This window comes from Metarhizium robertsii (genome assembly GCF_000187425.2).
Source record: "Metarhizium robertsii ARSEF 23 chromosome Unknown MAA_Scf_9, whole genome shotgun sequence".
Classification (NCBI taxonomy): Eukaryota; Fungi; Ascomycota; class Sordariomycetes; order Hypocreales; family Clavicipitaceae; genus Metarhizium; species Metarhizium robertsii.
The window spans coordinates 1,440,964-1,458,756 of record NW_011942237.1 but is presented as its reverse complement, the minus strand read 5'-3'; the positions used below and the strand labels follow the sequence as shown (position 1 = coordinate 1,458,756).

General features: G+C 48.5%; 9 protein-coding genes across 9 annotated transcripts; 4 read left to right on the top strand and 5 right to left on the bottom strand.

Annotated features, from left to right (window-relative positions):
• Nucleotides 1-286: 286 nt before the first annotated feature.
• MAA_09651 (Chloramphenicol acetyltransferase-like domain protein) lies at nucleotides 287-1,225 on the bottom strand (the record flags this gene model as incomplete). Its single annotated transcript, XM_007827649.1, has 1 exon — nucleotides 287-1,225. The coding sequence occupies one exon, from the start codon at nucleotides 1,223-1,225 to the stop codon at nucleotides 287-289; it is 939 nt and encodes a 312-aa protein (XP_007825840.1).
• Nucleotides 1,226-1,945: 720 nt separating this feature from the next.
• On the top strand, nucleotides 1,946-2,842 carry MAA_09650 (NAD(P)-binding domain protein; the record flags this gene model as incomplete). Its single annotated transcript, XM_007827648.1, has 4 exons — nucleotides 1,946-2,186; nucleotides 2,241-2,406; nucleotides 2,491-2,607; nucleotides 2,659-2,842. 4 exons carry the CDS (start codon nucleotides 1,946-1,948, stop codon nucleotides 2,840-2,842), a joined length of 708 nt encoding a protein of 235 aa, XP_007825839.1.
• Nucleotides 2,843-3,915: 1,073 nt separating this feature from the next.
• MAA_09649 (Glutathione S-transferase/chloride channel) lies at nucleotides 3,916-4,865 on the top strand (the record flags this gene model as incomplete). Its single annotated transcript, XM_007827647.1, has 3 exons — nucleotides 3,916-4,120; nucleotides 4,184-4,353; nucleotides 4,425-4,865. 3 exons carry the CDS (start codon nucleotides 3,916-3,918, stop codon nucleotides 4,863-4,865), a joined length of 816 nt encoding a protein of 271 aa, XP_007825838.1.
• A 717-nt stretch (nucleotides 4,866-5,582) lies between these two features.
• On the bottom strand, nucleotides 5,583-7,709 carry MAA_09648 (Cytochrome P450 CYP5320A1; the record flags this gene model as incomplete). The annotated part of the gene is made up of 7 exons (XM_007827646.2): nucleotides 5,583-5,630; nucleotides 5,790-5,941; nucleotides 5,994-6,044; nucleotides 6,101-6,221; nucleotides 6,281-6,715; nucleotides 6,770-7,359; nucleotides 7,415-7,709. 7 exons carry the CDS (start codon nucleotides 7,707-7,709, stop codon nucleotides 5,583-5,585), a joined length of 1,692 nt encoding a protein of 563 aa, XP_007825837.2.
• A 691-nt stretch (nucleotides 7,710-8,400) lies between these two features.
• Nucleotides 8,401-9,132, bottom strand: MAA_09647 (NAD-dependent epimerase; the record flags this gene model as incomplete). Its single annotated transcript, XM_007827645.1, has 3 exons — nucleotides 8,401-8,553; nucleotides 8,753-8,848; nucleotides 8,923-9,132. 3 exons carry the CDS (start codon nucleotides 9,130-9,132, stop codon nucleotides 8,401-8,403), a joined length of 459 nt encoding a protein of 152 aa, XP_007825836.1.
• A 610-nt stretch (nucleotides 9,133-9,742) lies between these two features.
• On the top strand, nucleotides 9,743-12,135 carry MAA_11559 (DNA helicase PIF1, ATP-dependent; the record flags this gene model as incomplete). Its single annotated transcript, XM_011413554.1, has 2 exons — nucleotides 9,743-11,867; nucleotides 11,954-12,135. 2 exons carry the CDS (start codon nucleotides 9,743-9,745, stop codon nucleotides 12,133-12,135), a joined length of 2,307 nt encoding a protein of 768 aa, XP_011411856.1.
• An 880-nt stretch (nucleotides 12,136-13,015) lies between these two features.
• MAA_09646 (hemerythrin HHE cation binding domain-containing protein) lies at nucleotides 13,016-13,681 on the top strand (the record flags this gene model as incomplete). Its single annotated transcript, XM_007827644.2, has 1 exon — nucleotides 13,016-13,681. The coding sequence occupies one exon, from the start codon at nucleotides 13,016-13,018 to the stop codon at nucleotides 13,679-13,681; it is 666 nt and encodes a 221-aa protein (XP_007825835.2).
• A 384-nt stretch (nucleotides 13,682-14,065) lies between these two features.
• MAA_09645 (transcription factor Cys6) lies at nucleotides 14,066-16,603 on the bottom strand (the record flags this gene model as incomplete). The annotated part of the gene is made up of 4 exons (XM_007827643.2): nucleotides 14,066-15,229; nucleotides 15,287-15,769; nucleotides 15,823-15,875; nucleotides 15,922-16,603. The coding sequence occupies 4 exons, from the start codon at nucleotides 16,601-16,603 to the stop codon at nucleotides 14,066-14,068; spliced, it is 2,382 nt and encodes a 793-aa protein (XP_007825834.2).
• Nucleotides 16,604-16,760: 157 nt separating this feature from the next.
• On the bottom strand, nucleotides 16,761-17,269 carry MAA_09644 (NAD-dependent epimerase; the record flags this gene model as incomplete). The annotated part of the gene is made up of 2 exons (XM_007827642.1): nucleotides 16,761-16,994; nucleotides 17,054-17,269. 2 exons carry the CDS (start codon nucleotides 17,267-17,269, stop codon nucleotides 16,761-16,763), a joined length of 450 nt encoding a protein of 149 aa, XP_007825833.1.
• Nucleotides 17,270-17,793: the final 524 nt, after the last annotated feature.

Sequence of the window (17,793 nt, the reverse complement as noted above, 5' to 3'; positions counted from 1 at the left end):
TGAATGACATTGGAGGCAGGGAATCTAGTGGCACATCAAGGTTTGACTTGTTTCGAACCCCGGCAAACCTTGCCACTGTATTATCAAGCGTTTGTTGACTCACACTGTTAGTTATGGCTCTAATATAACCCGCGAGTTGCGGGAGAGAGCTATCTGAAATGACATCGGCTAAAGTGAGAGGAGATTTCTGATAACGTGAAAGCCCTGCTGCCAGTACATTTCCTTGGTATCTTGGCGAAATTTGCGGCGTACCTGAGATCATTCTGTTAACAGCCTTCTATCCAGCTTATAACCCCAGCGCTTCAAGAACTAGGTGTAACTCACAACGGCTACGCATATTGATAGGCTCGCCAAAAATTGCAGGCTCCTCCAGGACAGGTTTGTACACTTGAGCCCTGTTTCTTGCTATAACTCTCCACAGCGCAGCCGTCAATGCATCATATGTTGAGATCCGCGTCCCGTCTTTAGGCGATGCTAGCCTTTTCAGCGCAGCAGCCTTGGTAGGTGGAAGATGGAACAGCAGCCAAGAACATGGAAGCCAGTCCGGGTGCTTAGGAGGCCGTGGCATTGGGTCAATCTGATCCTCAAACGCAATTTTGGGTGCAATAAAGCGAGACCTGTCCATAAAGGCTTTATCCCAACTAGGTGGAGGTGTTCCATATCGAATCGAATAGCAATTATCAGCAATTTGGCGAACTAAACTTGTCGTGCCTGTCATGTCAACTGCAAAGTGGTGTATCTGGATAGTAAGAATAAAACCACCACGTATGAAGTTCAGTTGAAATCCAACCATGACTGGGCTGTCATCTGGACCGCGAGCCGTAGGCATGCCGTCGATTCCTAAAGTTGCGGCACTTCCAAGACACCTGCTTGAGAAGTTTTGTCTTTCAAGCTCTGAGTACGATGGATAGTCATCATCAGGGCCATTAAGCCAGTGAAATACAAGCTCAACGGTACTATCGGGCTTCGTGACAATCGAGTAGTCCCCATGCTGGTTCTTCTCGACTGTGCCAACTAAATGGCGGCATTGCAGAAGCGTTGCGTTAATCGCCTGTTTGAACCATTCAGCAACAGTCTTTTCATCTGCATTATCTGACTTGAAAACTATGGCGTAAGTGTTGTAGTTTGGAGGAGTAATCATGTCCAAGATGGAAAGGCGAAAGGACTCTTCTTTGAAGCCATTAAACCATAGTGGTTGGACTTGATAAGTCACTTTTCTGCCCATTATGACGACCTTGTGTTGGCTAGGTCTCTCTAGTCTCTCTCAAGCGTTTGGCGAAGACAAGGTGAGGCTAGTAGCCTTGATAGTGCTGCAGTGATATAGGTAAAGATATTAAAGATACGCAGAACCTTAGGGGATAGTAGAAGCGAAGGTAATACTTTTCTTCACAGGACTCGAGCTTTGTTTTCTTAGCGAGCTTAGACAAGAGAGAATAGACATTAGGCACTTAAAATATAGCCGATTTTTTGTGAGAAATAATAATAAGAAATAAATAAATGCGTGTAGCGTGTTACCTAGAGGCGTTCCGAGATAATTAGTGGCGCCGTTTCACACTGCGATCTGGGGATGTAGGTAAGAATTGACCGATGCAAACGCCGAAAATGTAGAAAACAAAATTCGCGGCGGATTTACCCTGTTATTAGGTAAACGGTCACTCCCCGAGTTGGCTGATAACCGGAATCCGGATATTTGCGACGGGCTAACATCTTAGCCGGAGTCCGATGCCTCTCGGAGCACGGATTTTTTCACAATACGACCAGATAGTAGCTCACATTTATCCCAGAAAAATCTTTTAGATACAAATAAGCTATTTAAACGTAGGTGAGAACCGCTAGTCTTTAAAACCTTTGTAAATATTGGTAATATTAGCAATTTTTAACTCCCTGCTCAATCTTTACAAACTAAACAATCAGCTTTGCATTAATAGATTAATTGACTCAAGCCATGTCTTCCAACGTACTAATCGCGCTAATTCTTGGAGCAGGACCTAATATTGGAGCTAGTGTCGCCAGGGAATTTGCTTCTAAAGGCTACAAAGTTGTTCTCACGTCAAGAAAGGTCCCTGAGAATGCTAGCCCGTTGTTTTTCCACATCAAAGGCGACCTTTCTCAACCCAAGTCAGTTGTTGATATTTTTACCCAAGTTCGGAAACTCCACGGAGAGCCAAGCGTTGTTGTTTATAACGGTACGTCTGAAATGCCCTATTCAGAGCGTATCAAGGATTCTTACTAGATTACAGCTGGTGCGGTCTCATTCGCGCCCAAGGAGAATACTTTTAATCTTGACCTTGGCACATTCGAATCGGATCTTAACATAAATACCACGAGTGTATTTGTTGCGATTAAAGAAGCCCTGGCGTCTTTTTCAGCCTTACCTACTAGCACTTCTCGCACTTTTATCTACACGTAAGTGGCAAAGCTATGTCTAGCAGTTTCCAATAGTTTTAGTACAAGCCTAGCTCTTATAGGAACTGACTGTTCAAAACATAGTGGAAACGCTATGAACTTTGCATCATTCGATGGACTCCTAACTTTGGGTGTTGGCAAGAGTGCCACTGCGCACATGATTGCATCTGCAGCTGCAGCATTTGCAGACAAGGGTTACAAGTAGGTTTTGCCAGGTAGGAACAGTACCGACTTAATATTGATATTCGGCAGGTTCTACTATGCAGACGAACGGCGAACATCTGGCAAACTCTGTGGTAAGGATATTAGTGGCACGGCTCATGCCGAGCTATATGGGCAGCTCTCTGAAGACAGGAAACAGCGGCCTTGGTTGCAGACATTTGTTAGAGGACAGGGCTATGTTGATTTCCCTGCTGATACCGTTGTTACCTTCTAACTCGCCAAACTGAGGTGAAGTACACGGTGACGGCGTATTCCGACGACTTGGGAGGATAAGGCGTCTCTAAAGTAGTGGCTGGATTACGGAATTTATTAGAGATGGGCAAGTAGTAGACAGATTGAAGGATTGTTAACAGACGACGAATTTTGTAGAACTATGCGATTTCTTTTCTAGTGTTTCAATTGCTAAATAGAGGAAGATCATTACGTTGCTCGCCCAGTTCCACATCTTTACTTATGCGAAGGTTGCAAGCATCTTTTAAGAAGCCACGCCAATAAGCAACCTTAGCATTACCGATCGACATGATTATAACACAATATTCCCATAGTTATAGAATCAAGCAGTTAGATTACATGAAGATTCCGGGCGAAATGTAGAGACTGTGAAATTGGCTCCAGCATTCAGCATTCAGCATTTGCATGAATAGTTTTCCCGTCCTCTGCCGCTGCACATGGACACGCATGGACAGTCCACACCACACAATGAGCTTCTGCAAATGCCCGTGGCTCGGCTATTAACGTAGCACTCGGGAATTTCACCTTATGGCCCGATATCTACTAGCCACCTTCAAGGTTTTTCTCTGGGTCTCGTTCGAGTCAAGTCGGAGTCCGTGTCGATATGCCCGACCAACTGAATGTTACTGTACCATGGGCAAATATGCATGCATGCATGCGGCTACTAACCCCGAACATAAATTGGTTCGTTCGTTCCGAAGGACAGCATTCAACGTCCCGAGCTAGGGCCGGATGTTACTGCAATGGGCCGCTCTTCTTGCATCAACGATGTCTAGGTCCTGGCTTCGCCATCTATCCCACCGCCTCGGGAACTCGCGAAAAAAAACAGGATGCTTCACTCCGGGAGTGGACGCTGCTTTCGGAGAACGCCATCTAGAAATAATAAAGAAGATTAAACTGGATTTATTTTGAAGACTTGGCCGAGTTACACAGTTTTATTTGCTCCCGTAGGCCCGTCGATTTTGTGCCTAACACAGCTGCAAAAGAAAGCCCAAGTTCAGTGCCAAAAAGAAGTGCCAAAAAGAAAAATGAAAAAGGAAAACTAGAACAAGAATAATGGCCTCTTCAAATCGGCCGTGCGGCCTCATTGGCCAAACTGGCATCGAACTCTTAACATGCAATACCCCAAACGGTGTCAAAATATCCATCCTGCTCGAAGAACTCAAAGAAGCATATGGCTTGGACTACGTTTACCAGAATATTGACATCATGGAGAACATTCAAAAGGAGCCTTGGTTTACCAGACACTCTCCAAACGGTCGTACGTGTTTCTTTGCGCAGCAACAGGGAAAAGGAACCTCGACCACTAACCATTGTTGCATAGGCATCCCAGCAATCATAGATCACGATAGGGAGCAATTTTCCGTTTTTGAGACGGCCGCAATCCTCATGTATCTGATACGACACTACGACCCAGACCAGAAGTTCAGCTTCAGTGATGTCAATGACATTTCGCGTACAGAACAGTGGGTTGCTTGGCAACATGGTGGCATCGTGGGTATTTGCAATGTACAACTGCATTTGTTTTTCTCTTCAAGTATCTAAAATATGTCTGGGAAATTTAGGGGCCCATGCAAGGACAAGCAAATCACTTTTACCGAATTATTAAAGACAGGATACCTTATCCCACTCAAAGATACGTCGGAGAGACGGAGCGCCTTTACGGAGTTCTCGATACGCAACTGAAGGGCCGTGATTATCTCGTAGGTCCCGATCGCGGCAGATATTCTATTGCCGACATTGCATCTTTTGGATGGGTGAACACTTCATATTTTTCCGGCATCACTCTCTCAAAATTTCCAAATGTTGAACGATGGTGGAGGAAAATTAGAGACAGGCCGGCCGTACAGATCGGCATTCGTATTCCAGAGCCAAGTCAAGTCCAGAATGGGAGAATTCAGGAGAGGTTGGAAGAAGAACCAGCGTTCAAAGCAGAGGATGACGACAGAAGAATGGCGGGAGATAGGGCCAAGAAGCAGTTCAACTACAAGTTTGCTTCTCCATGAATGTAATCAAGTCTGGCAAATTCCACGGCTGCAAACACATGTACGCGTCACAGGGTACAGAGGCCAAGTGAGTGAGAAGAGGTAGACGGTGTGATTTTAATGCTCTAAACAAGATTATGGATCCGACCATTTCGCCAAGTACGCAATCCTATTGACCTCTAAGGCTTACAAGAGAGTAATAAATAAGAAAAAAATAATCCTATTCAATGGGAATGAAGCTCCTCTATCTCTATATTCTTAACGCGCCCACGAAATGAGCTATCCCTGTTCGCCAGCCAACAGGAGTGGCTAACCTTCTGGATCCACACCCTCGTGTAGTTTTACAGGGTATAATGTGATTACCCAACGCAAAAGCGGCGTTTTATAGTCAGGGATCTTGTCTTCTCATCAGACATCTCTTTTTTCTCAGCAGATGTATAGTGACAATCGAGGAACAATGTATGCTGAAAAAGAATGCTACCGCATATTATTCATGGAAAGTTTTGAGTAAAATTTAGTGTTGGATTATTTGGCACTTCAAAACGAATATCGTAGGCTTCCATGGTATAGATGGCCTACTCCTCCAGACTTGGGCCTTCCACAAAGAACATTGCGGAACAATTTGGTTTTCAAGCAATATTATGTTACCATGGCGAATCCTTCCAGCGAATAGGCTTTAGCTGCCTTCCGATTTTGTCTTTTAAGATGAAGCCTCCAGTACCAATAGCTGAGTGCATACTAGACAAAAACAATGGGTTCAGCTTCATCTCTGAGGCTGACCTCCGTCTGTGGCAATGAACAGTTCGTATCTTCTGGTAGAGACCCGGTGAGATGCTTCCGTATTGGGCTTATATTTCTTCTAGATCTGTCAGTGGCAGAGATCGTGTTCAGCGATGAAGTTTCCGCCGACGTCCCTCGAGGTGTCTCTTGAACCATCCTACTCACAACTTCTCTTTTCTTCCACTGGACCTTGACTTTGTGGAGCCTCGTCATGAATGCCGATCGTATTGGTCTTCCTGTGCCCGGTTGTGCATGACTCCAGCATAGTTCCATCAATAAAAGCGGCAGCACCTTGCTCAAAATTGCTTGGGCCAGATCTATTTTAGTTAGTCATGTGAAATATGTTTCCTTTAAATAGAGTCGTCTTACGTTTTCCAGGGCAAGAGCGTACTCCAGCACCAAAGAACATGCTATTTGCTTCTACTTCATTGTCAAATTCATATACCCAGAAAACTATGGCACCCAAAGATACGCACCGCAGGCTTTCCACTGTTCACGAGACATTTCGAACCAGCGCTCTGGTCGAAAAGCGTCAGCATCTGCGCCGAAAAGCGACTTATTGCGTCCCATCACCCATGGATTGATTCCGACCGCAGTCTACAGCAATTAATCCGTCAGTACATCTCAAGGTTGGAAAGGGTACAGTAAAAGCTTACTCCAGCTGGTAGCCATTTACCTTCCAACTCTATTCCTCCATGTGGCACAACTCTCTGAAGAGGACTTCCAACCACAGGGTGCAACCTTTTGCTCTCGTTCAAGCAGGCGCTCAAGTAGGGCAAACTTTCAATCTCCCTCAGCTTTGGCAATTTGCTCAATTTCCCCGCTTCTCTCGCCTCGTCAATCTCCTTTTGGACTTTTTCCTGGCATCCAGGGTGGGAGATCACAAAATCGAGAAAGCTGGAGATTGTAATGGCTGTTGTTTCAACGCCAGCACCAAAGTTGGTGCCCAGCATCTCGGCAACCCAATGCGGCTTTAAAGCTGGCTTCTCAGCATGGATCTGTAGGAGCCTAGTAGCAATGTCGGTTGCTTGCGTGGGAAGTTTTTGACTGGCAAAACTGTCAAAGCGGTCTCGGATGCGTTTCCTCGCCCACTGTGGCCACCAAAGTGTCAGTTAATTCAGGTAAGATGGTGACGGGATACTCACGACGAAAACATGCTCCGTCATTTGACTAGCCGGCTTGGAATGCATCGTGGTCTTTCGAGTCGGCAAGTCGGGGAGTATGGCCAAGATGATACACAACTTTGGCTTCACAATCATGTTGAACCACTTCTTTGCTCTGTGATAGACGGGCACATACCCAACCCAGTGCATATAACCCCACAAGTTCATGGTCAATTGGATTGCTCCATCATCCACGCCAGCTTCAAGAAGGCCCTTTGATTCACCAAAAGTAGCGACTTGCAAACAGTCTAAATCACATGAGTGGAAGAAACCACGAATAATACGGACGCTGAGAATCATACCAGAAGCGAGAAAGTTGGCAACATGGTCAACATCTTCGATACGACCCGCTCTTTGAATCATGATTTCGATGTTTCTCTCCAAGATTTTGTCCAGGTTACCCTCTATTTGGCGCATAAAATTATCCGTGTAAGCCGGTCCGACCAGTCTTCTTTGCAGTCGATATTTGTCCATGTCCAACTCGGAGAGAAAGTCTAGCTCATCGCCATCACTCCAACCGGCACTCCCTGTGGGGATATACCAGTCTCCCTTTGGAAATTTGCTTGTGGCGCCTATTTATTCAGTTGGTTTGTCGTTGCCTCAACTCCTTCTTGGCAGCAGTCTTACCGTATATCACATGTCTCGACTTTGTACTGGACACAATCACCTCATTTGAGCTGACGCGAACTATGGGGCCGTACTTCTCATGAAGATCCAAATCTACATGTGGTCGTTGAAACGTGCGCTGGCTGGTGATGAGCCAGAGTGGTGACATACTAGCAAAGAAGGGCCCAGGCACGTTTCGAAGGGATGTCAATTCTCGAACGTAGAAGCAATACAAGGATAATGTGATGAAAATAACAACTGCCAGAGACGTCAGCGAGGTGGCAGAGGAGCCGAAAGTGTCATCGTTCAAGTACATGCTGAAGATAGGCGTTATAGTGATCTTGCAGCCCAACGGAATTGTGCATTACCCGCTTGAAGTAGTAGGTATAAAGGGTGTGGCATCGGAAAATTGCCATTTGTTTCTGTTCGCCATCGGGTGCCGACTCATCGGGGGTCGGTGGTCGGAATTCGGGCCTATGCATGTTGCTCGTTACCCATGGATTGGCGGTGCAAGAAGTAGCCCTTGAATTAAAAGGGAAGACAAAGTCACAATGACGTTGAATACTGCTTCAACACGACGAAATGAGCAGAGCTGCAGATGGGCTGCCGGTGGCTGGTTTTCCCTTTCTCAGAATTGTGACATCCAGTTCGTCTCGAAAGAGAAAGATGGCGACTCGTATGCTTCTACCGCATGAGCGTTTCCAGTCACCGGTTCTTTGCAGGCAGTTGTCCACAATAGGTGCCTTGATTATTAAAAAGAAACTATTCAACTACCTGAGTAGAGGTTTTAAGTTGAAGACGTTTCTTAGAAGAATGACGGATTAATACGATAAAACTGGAACCTTCCGATCATGATGGACCGACAGAGATATACACATTCATGCACAAATCAGGGGCTCGCAAGGCACAGCGGGATAAACCACTGTATTCCTTTAAATTGAATGGTCTAATATGTTTAAGAGAGTCTACTCGCCATTTAGATGACTCTGTTAACGATGTGTACTTGTCTAGGCAGGAACAGTAGTGGTAGGGTTGGCGGCAGCATAGACAGCACCTTGTCGATCCATTTCAGCAAAGAAGGCGGTATCGACCATCTCCTCAATCTTTCTAATCTGTTTGCCGTCTTCAGTCAAGGTGACGAAAGCCGCATATTCGTTGGCCTGTGAGGTTTCACATCATCATCAGCTTCTGACCGGTGAAAATGCTTGTAATGGACTGGGGATATGTGTGCAGGCGCGAAGCCACCAAAAGAACACTATAGCCCAATCCCGGTTGGGGAACTACAAAGTCACATATTCCAGCATTGTCCCATTTCCTCCAGAATTCACTAGATGAGTTAAGTGCAGGGAATTTGCATACCCACTTGAAGTCGCCGAAGGGGGTGTCAGCTTTGGAAGTTGCGTAGATGGCAGCCTTGCTCTTCTTGGTATCGAGAACGACTTCGTATACTTGCAACTGTTCAAGTTATAAGTTTAGGCGTTTGCTATTTCATTGTATGGTATCTAGACTAAAATCACAAAACTTCTTACCTTCCAGTTGGCGAGGTTTCCGAAAAGCTTGGGAAGAGCCTTTGAAACAACGGTGTCCTTGCTCATAGGTGGCGCACCGAGTGAGAAGGGCAGGATCTTATTGGTACAGTCATCAGTCCAGAGTTGAACCCACGCTTCGGGGTTGTTTGTGCCCCATCCCTCGATGAACTTATCGATGGTGGCGGCTTGGACCTCGGCTGGAGCAGGCATTCTGGGTGTTTTTAAACTTGGGACAAGGTTTGCGTATAAAATGGCGATGACTTGGTGATGACTTGATTTCTTGGTTGGATGGTTTTGAAGAGTAACATCTTACTTCTGGATGTCCTTATTTATAAGCCAATTCTTTAATTTGGATTGTTCTCGACACAGTGGTGCTGTTTTGAGTAGTAGCTGAAGGGACGACTGAGCCATTCGGAAGTCGACTCAAACTCGGACTCCGGTAGAGTAGCATCAACGATCGGAAACAAACGCACACGCCGACAGCAATACGTTCAATTGAATTATTGAACAATTAATTTCCCGAATTGCATTTTTGGTTACAGTACCAAGTGTGAAGTTGGACATTACCAACACTGGGGTCGGGTATATTGTGTGTGGTTTGACTCGAGGCATAACATACGATCTTAATACCCGGCTCGAGTGGTCCCTCACAAGTGGCACATCCGATCAAGGGGTACAAACCCGTAGTTTGTGCTCAAGAGCTCTGGCGCAAAAGATGGAGGGATTCCTATTATATGTCACTGCAAGATATCTCTGGCCATGTCTTCGAGCCACGACTCCAAACTACCAAATTTCGCAGACACTGTCAGATTACTACACCATGTCCACACAAACCAATACGACTATAAGTAAGGAGGTTGGTGTTGAGACACCCTTTCTGACCACTCCCAAGGACAAGACAGTCCAGTTGTCCCTGTCCAAGCATCATGGTAGCAGCTACGGACGTGTTAATGACCCTGCTCCTGAGTCAATCGAAATGGCAAATAAGCTGCTGCAAAAGAACCACGACGACTATCACATATTCCGGAGAGACCTCAATGGACACAACCACATGGCCCATTCCATCCTGACTCACTTAGCAATCGGGGCGAACCCTGCTGAGTTGCAGCGTGCCAACGACGACGGTGTCGGTGTCCAGCGCGCTCGCCCCGACGTTAACTCGGACGTGGTCAGAGGTCTATCTGACGATAGAAAGCTAATGAAAATTATGGGTGACTTCACGCAGTACAGTAATGCGGTTGAGTTTTTTGAGCAGCAAATTGGCCTGTACGGATGGAGAGCCGTTCTTCATAAGTACTGCTTCACTCGTACCTCTGTTGCCGACACGATTCTCCCTCGGATGTACGAAGGAGCCTATCACCCATTTATTCATCTGGGCCTTGCAGTCGAGTTTGAGCTGCCTAGCATCACGGCTGAAGCCCTCGCTCAGGCCGTGTGTCATCCATTCTCCGGTATTCCAGGCTGTCTTTTGCAGACTGATACAGAAGCTGGAGATCTTGATCCCAACGCTCCACACAAGCCTCTCCTGGACCTGTACAAGGAAGCCAGCGTAAATGAAGCTATTCTGAACGGCCCTCGCTGGCAAGATGGTCCTTTTAAAATGAGAGACGGCACTCTCGGACGATCAAAGGCGGAAATTATCCGTCTAGCTGCCCAGTACCGCGTCAAGCCATACGAGCTACAATTAAGAGCCGCCGAAGTAATCAACTGCAGCGCTTATATCGCGGGCGCGGCACAGCGAGCCGGGAAGACGCCAAAAATTGACTTTTTCCACATGAACAACGTGACCAGTTCAGTCTTCCTGACTGTCCTGGTTAACGAACCCTCAATCAGCTTAGAAAACAAGGTGAGGCTAGTAGAGTGGAAAGGCCGAACAGATCTCTTCTGGTATGCTGCCTGCGGCTGCCCACAATATAACATTGCCGAAATCTTCAACTACACACCCGGTACAAGCGCTGGCAAGGGATGGACCGAACTATACCATGATATTTGCCAGATGAAGGACGACGGACACGTTGCTAAGTTTGCGCGCGCGGCCAAGAGCGCAGGCGAAGTGTGTCAGATATTCGAGCAGCAGGATCCGGCTGTGTTCCCTATGACGGGACAAGCATGGATTCAGCTCGCTCGCATGGCCTACGACTCTACTCTCGGCGTTCCTGACCCTGACAAGTGGGTTTTTGGAGCTGGATTCCCCGAGGCTTGGGAAAATGTACCTGCCAGATCACAATCGGCGGCTATCAAGCCCAAGATGTTTCCTTGCTTCACCAAGGAATATCGCAAGTCACAATACGACGCTATTGATCCTTGTCTACCAGCTCTGTCTGCAGCTGGGAAGAACATTGTCATCACTGGTGGCGGCTCTGGTATCGGCGCAGCAACCGCCCTGGGATTTGCCCAGGCCGGAGCCGCCAGTATTAGCATCATTGGTCGTAGAGGCAACATGCTCGAATCGACCAGGAGCAATATCGAATCACTGGTTCCTGGTGCTAATGTCCACACCTACGTCTCTGACGTCACAGACAAGGACCAAATGGGCGCCGCATTCAAGGCGATTCACGACCGTGTCGGCAAGATGCACGTCTTGATCAACAATGCTGGTTACAAGCCTACCGCTCCGCCAACATCGAGCGCCATCAAGGACCTCGACGTGCAAGAGTGGTGGCGCTGCTTCCAAGTCAACATCAAGGGCTCGTTTCTTGCGTCACAAGCCTTCCTAAGGTACAAGTCGGACAAGGCTGTGGTGCTCTACGTGACGACGGCGCTGTCCCATTTCACGGGCTTTCCCAACAATTCTGCCTATAGCTCGAGCAAAGCTGGCGCTGTGAGGGTCTTCAGCACGCTCCAAGCCGAGCATCCCGAGCTTAGAGTGATTTGTCTACACCCAGGAGTTGTAAACGTCGGAGGCAAAGTCAGTGGTGCAAAGCAAGCCGGCTTAGCAGATGATGGTGAGTTTTTGACACACCCCTCAACTCGTGATTTCGAACGACAATCCCTCCCCCCTAAGGTGCAGAATTTTGACAATCAGACCTAGTCTCCCTCTCTGTCGGTACCATGGTCTGGCTTGCCAGCCCAGAAGCCGATTTTCTCAAGGGCAAGTATATCTGGGCCAATTGGGACGTTATAGAGCTAAAGGAGAGGGCAAAGGAGATTGCCGAAAGCGATCTATTCACTATGAAACTAGGGGGTTGGCCTTTTGACAGCAAGGCTACGTAATCCAGCTTTTCAGGCAGATAAAGGAGCTAGGGGTAGGATGGGCCGCGGACAATAGTAACGAGCAAGATGCTGCGTGTATCGTGAGTGGGCGGATAGGATGAATTGAGTCCGATTTATTAGTTTTAACATTACAACTCATCTCGCTCCCCTTAATAGCTTCGATGACGGTAGTCAAGAACATAGCCCTCTTCAAAAGAACAAACGCAATTGCGCCCTCACCCTCACCCAAGTAAAGACCAGGTTAGGATACAATCCCCTCCTCGCCTGGTTCTATGAAGCCCGTCAGCTTTCCTACCTAGACAAAATCCGGAAAAGGACAAGACGTTCAGTCATCTCATGTCACTGCAATTCTCTTGAACTTGCAATCCACGTCAACATCGTTAACACTGCTAACCACCATATCCCTCCAGCTCCAGCACGGGAGGCAAGCCCCACGAATTTCCACCCTCATGCGGGCTCCGACTCGAAGAAGAAAATGTCCGACCACGGCATTGACATCACACCAGACAGTTGTAGTGAACCGAAACGCCCGACTTCCGAACTTTCCGTGTTGGCCAGGACTGACATGATGTAAGAAACGATGAAGGTAGCCTTGGCCTTGTTGCAGGAGTTGGCATCACGCACCATCTTGAATCAATATTTTTATTTCATCTTTTGCGTCGTCTTGCTACTATACCGTAAACCTTGACCAAATATGAGCACAACAAGCACGCTACCTACTCGATGGGCAAATACGCCGTGGCCACTTCTCGACTCGCCGCAAAAAGACACCGTAGACACCCCCTTGCTCCCAATCTTCTCAGACGTGAATACAAAAAGAACAAAGACTGTAAATTGACCAAATTTTGCCAACGCCTAGATGTCCCACTATGCCGTCCACATGGCCACCGACATGGTCCATGTCCACAACATGTTCCTCCGCGCCCTCAACAGCATCATCCTACAATCACCACATGTTGTTAAACCGGGAGATATTGCCGACTTGCTGGCCTACACCAAAACAGTCGTGATTACCATTGACGCTCACCACTTTGGGGAAGAGGAATACTTGTTCCCAGCACTGGCAGCCTATACCAAGAACCAAGACATCATGTCCGCGAACCAGGCCCAGCACGCTGCATTCCACGCAGGGCTGTCGCGCCTAGGAGAATACTGCAAATCTACGAGCCCGGACGAGTACTCGCACACGACGTTCAAGGGTCTGATCGACGCCTTTGCACCGTCATTGTACGAGCACCTGCGCGATGAGATTCCCACCATTCTCGCTCTCAAGGTGTACCCGAGCGACGAGCTCAGGCGCATGTGGGTGCAGGCCGAGAAGCACATTGCTGATGTGGGGAGCTACGATGAAATGTTGCCCTTGGCGTTTGGATGCATGGATCGTGGGTTTGAAGGAGGGAGGCACAAGTTCCCGCCAGCACCTTGGTGGGTTGCATGGGTCGTCCGATACTGGTTCGCCAGGCGGCATCAGAGTGTGTGGCGCTTTAATCCTTGCGACATGTGGGGGGTGCCGCGGCCGCTAACGTTCCTGCCAATTGACATTTGATTGAAATGGATTGATTGTATCAAGATGGACATACAATGTCAACTGCAGATTTCGGCCCCAGGCCTACATACTTACATACTCGATATATTGATCAATTCATGTCAGTCCATAATAGAGAACAGCGCTAGCAGGCCAAGGCCCTCCAGGGCACCAGAAAGTGCAGGCTTTCCTTTCTTCATCAACGCCGCAATTGCACTCTAGACTTCAATGTTGTTTCAATGTTGGCACGAAAGGCGCCCCCATCTTGCCCCATATTCCCTTTCTCAGAGTGCGACCGGCTCTTTGTGTTTGCCCTGCTATCTAGATTGAGATGAGTATTTCTCTAATTTATATACCCTTACTATGACATTGTCTGTAGGATTCATCAGTCTCCCGCACCCGTCACTACAAGGCGTTTGTGAGCTGTTGCTCCTCGTGCTCTGGAGCCTTCGCCTCTTTATAACCCAGATCCCAGTCCATCGCAGACCAGTCCAAGTGATCCATGTCAATGTCATAATAGGCAGGCACGTCACAGGAGCCAATTTCTGGAGCAGAGCCAGATTGCCTGATGCCATTACAGCATTCCTCGGGAATCAGAATTTCTCGGCCTTGTCGAATAGATGACACGAGTGGCGGCGTCTCCAGCGGGTACCCTGATTGCTCGTACGCACTTTCCCGGGCTTCCCAAGCCTGTAAAATCATGTTGGTTAAAAGCCTGAAGAAGCTGTCTGTCACAGACAGAACCTCGAGGAGCGCGTGGTAGTTGTCATTCATGATTTTCCATGCATCCGTAGCCTGAGCACTCATGGGCCGCCACTTGAGGTGTTGGATGATCTGGATGTACGCAATAAAGGGGAAATAACAATGGACCATCCAGATGAAGCCTTTGGTGAGTGGTGAAGTCATGAGCTTTGTATTGCATTCGAGCATTCTAAGCGCGTACGAGAGGGCGGCGTCTCGCTGCGTCTCGGCGTGATGCAGCGAAGAGCCCGAGTATCTGAAGTGGTGTTCTACCAAGCGGTACTTGGCAATGTTTCCTCTTGTTGTCCATATAGTCATGAAATGGATCGCGTTTTCCGGGTCGCAATACCTCAAGTATTTTTCTTCCATCATGGTATCAAAAGCGTCGATTTCAGAACCCTCGGGGCCCTCCTGACCCGTCGTCGCTGAGGCACGAAGACCAGGGCCGAAAAACCCTAGGTGAAACTTGGTATAGCGAACAAAATCCGCAAGTTCGCTGCGACAAACGGCGAAAATAACATCGGTCAACTTTCCTTGGACCTGGGGGGCCTCCTTCATCTCTTCTCTAATATCGGAGTCGTTGATGGTAAGTGGCACTCGGCAGTCCCAGGTTGGAAGTAACGCAGTAGCATGCAAGTCGGCCATTTCTCCAATTCGAGTGTCAAAAAGTATCAGCGACCACCAGAGCCTCCGGCCCATCTCAGCCTCGAGCGGAGATGCCTTGGCCAAGGTAGCTTCACTGTGGAGGCCCATGCGTTGCGCGATACGAATAGCAGTACCAAGGATAGAGGATAGAGACTGCGGAGCAGTGGTGGGTCGAACCGATATCTACATGGGCATGTTAGAAACACAAACAAGGGAACTGTAAGCAGTACATGTACGAACAAGGTAAAGGCACAGTGCCGTCAAGCAGTCTTGATTCGTGCTCCGCATGAAGCGACTGTTCAAAAGAGCCTGCTGGCAACCAAGCTGGAACCTAGACAGTAGATCAACCTTGGACGCGGCAAACATTGCTCGACACCCATTCTCAGTCAGGCTTGAAATAGCCATGCAGTAAATCCCAAACATGAGCGCCTCCAGCTCTGGCGTGATGGTCATGAGATGGGGTGCGGCCACGATCAAGCGCTTTTGAAGACTGTGAGTGTGCGTCATCTTCAGAAGCGGATCAACGTTGTCGAGATAGACTTGCCATAGTTGGAATATCTGGAATGGCTGAGGATGCAAGGTGTGTATGTCTACCGTCGTCTGGTGCCAACCAAATCCAAAGAGGAGGTGTGCATCATCCGCGATTTCCTGATCCCATGCCCTCTTGAAGACAACCCCCCGCACTTCATCGTCTGACGAGTCGCCATCGGTGCCATGACGGAACTGTATGCAACTGTCAATCAACAGAATATGAAGGCGAAGCGGGATGAGCTTACCTCTTGGTTCATTGTATGCAACATCCGCCTGGAGCCAATCCAATTAGTGAATACTCCAATGACAGGCGCATGGTTTGGTTTGACCAGAGGTCAGCGCACGAGGGGGCGTATACTTGGCCTCGCGCACCCTCCGCCTTGGAGAGCTGGTACCTGCGTGAGATGAGGCAGTCGTGGTTCCGGGCTCATCATCTGATTCGCATGGCCCCTCAACATGCGAGTCGGGAGACCCCTTGGGTACTGAGACAGATGGGTGAAGTGGTTCAAACTTGATGTTGTGCTGGGTGAGCAAATGCTCGTATTTGCGAATCCGGTCGAGGAGGTCCCTCTCTGGCAGTCGCCTTTTTCGACGGCGCCGCACCTGGCTTGATGCGACACATGGCACACCCGCCTTGACACATGTTGCACACGGATCTTTGTGATCACACTTGACCTTGCGCTGCTGGCAACGCACGCAAGCTGGCTGTCGCCGCGGTTGCAGCATAATCTTCTCCGCCTGAGGGAAATACGATGCCGAGGCCAAGGCAGGACGTCCGCCCGCAAGGTTGGCCGACGAGGTCGACATGCTATTTTCTGGCCAATGGCGGTCTGGTTGGTGTCCAATGTCCCAGCGTAAAGATGGTGGCCCCCGGAGGGTCTGATGTTGGTGGACGACGACGACGAGGACGATGTGCGGGACGGGGCGAGCATCAAAGAAGCAGGTACATGGCAGCTTCGAGTTCTTGGGCACGTGACTGCTTCCATTTCTGCAATGGCCTTGGTAATCACCATGCTGGCGCTTCATGGTTGCTGATTGACTCCTCTCTTCACCGTTGGGCAGACGAGACGAGAGTATGAAGGCAGGCCTAGGACTGGTGGCGCAATCCGACTGCAACCACACAAACACATGCACAAGCAGCCAGGTCAATGAATTTCGCATGAATAAAAAACAAGGTCTTTATTTATTTGGATTCTGCGGCGGCGAACTTTGCACTCTGTCTTCCCATCTCGGCAAAAAATGCCGTGTCCACCATTTCCGTAATGTGCCCAATCTTCATCCTGTCCTCGGTCAATGTGATAAAGGCCGCATACTCTTGCGACCATTTGAAGTTGCCAAAACGCGTATCTGCACTCGATGTTGCGTAGACGGCAGATTTTCCCTTGGCCGTGTCGTGTAGGACTTCGTACACCTCCAACTGCTCGAGTTTTGAGTCCTTCTATTTGCACTTATTTTCAGGCCAGCCGCTGCGCTTACCTTCCAATTTGAAACATTGCCAAAGTGTTTGGATCGAAGGACATGGGCTTTGGACATGGGCGCGCAATTGAGCGAAAATGGTAGAATTGTGTTTGTGCATCCGTCCGCCCACAGTTCCGTCCAGGCTTCACCAGAGTTGATTTTCCACCCCTCGACAAATCTATCAATCGTCGCCGCCTGGAGAGACGCCTGGTCGTTGGGGGCTACTGCAGCCATTGTAGCAGACCTTGACTGATTTGAAGGCTGGTTGATTTGAGTGTTGGTTGCACCCGCTCCACCTGTCAAAGAAGTATTGCCCTCAGTGCTAGCACAGCCATTGATCCAGATGACGCAATTCCAGGTACTGTCTGGTACATCAAGGTGATGGACGATGAAGGCTGGTACTTGAGATGGTAGAATGAACCGTCGGGCGTGAACAGAAGCATCGGACTCCGGTGGCAGTAGGATTCGGTCTCGGTCATTTTATCATCAATCAATACTGCCCGCCCATTGACCCCGGTTGGCGGCACAAAGTCTGGTTCTTTGCAGCCGACGCGTAACCAACAATACTTCAGACAGCAGATTACAACCCGGTACTCGAGCATGGCAGTTTCCTTGCATCAATCATACTTGATGCCTGGCATTTTTCGTGTTGCACTCACACCAGACTCTGACAGCTGCGAGGTCCTTGTAGGCGACAACACTCTTGTCCAAGTTTTATATTTAATGCACAAGGAAAGGGAATTGCTACACGGGCATGA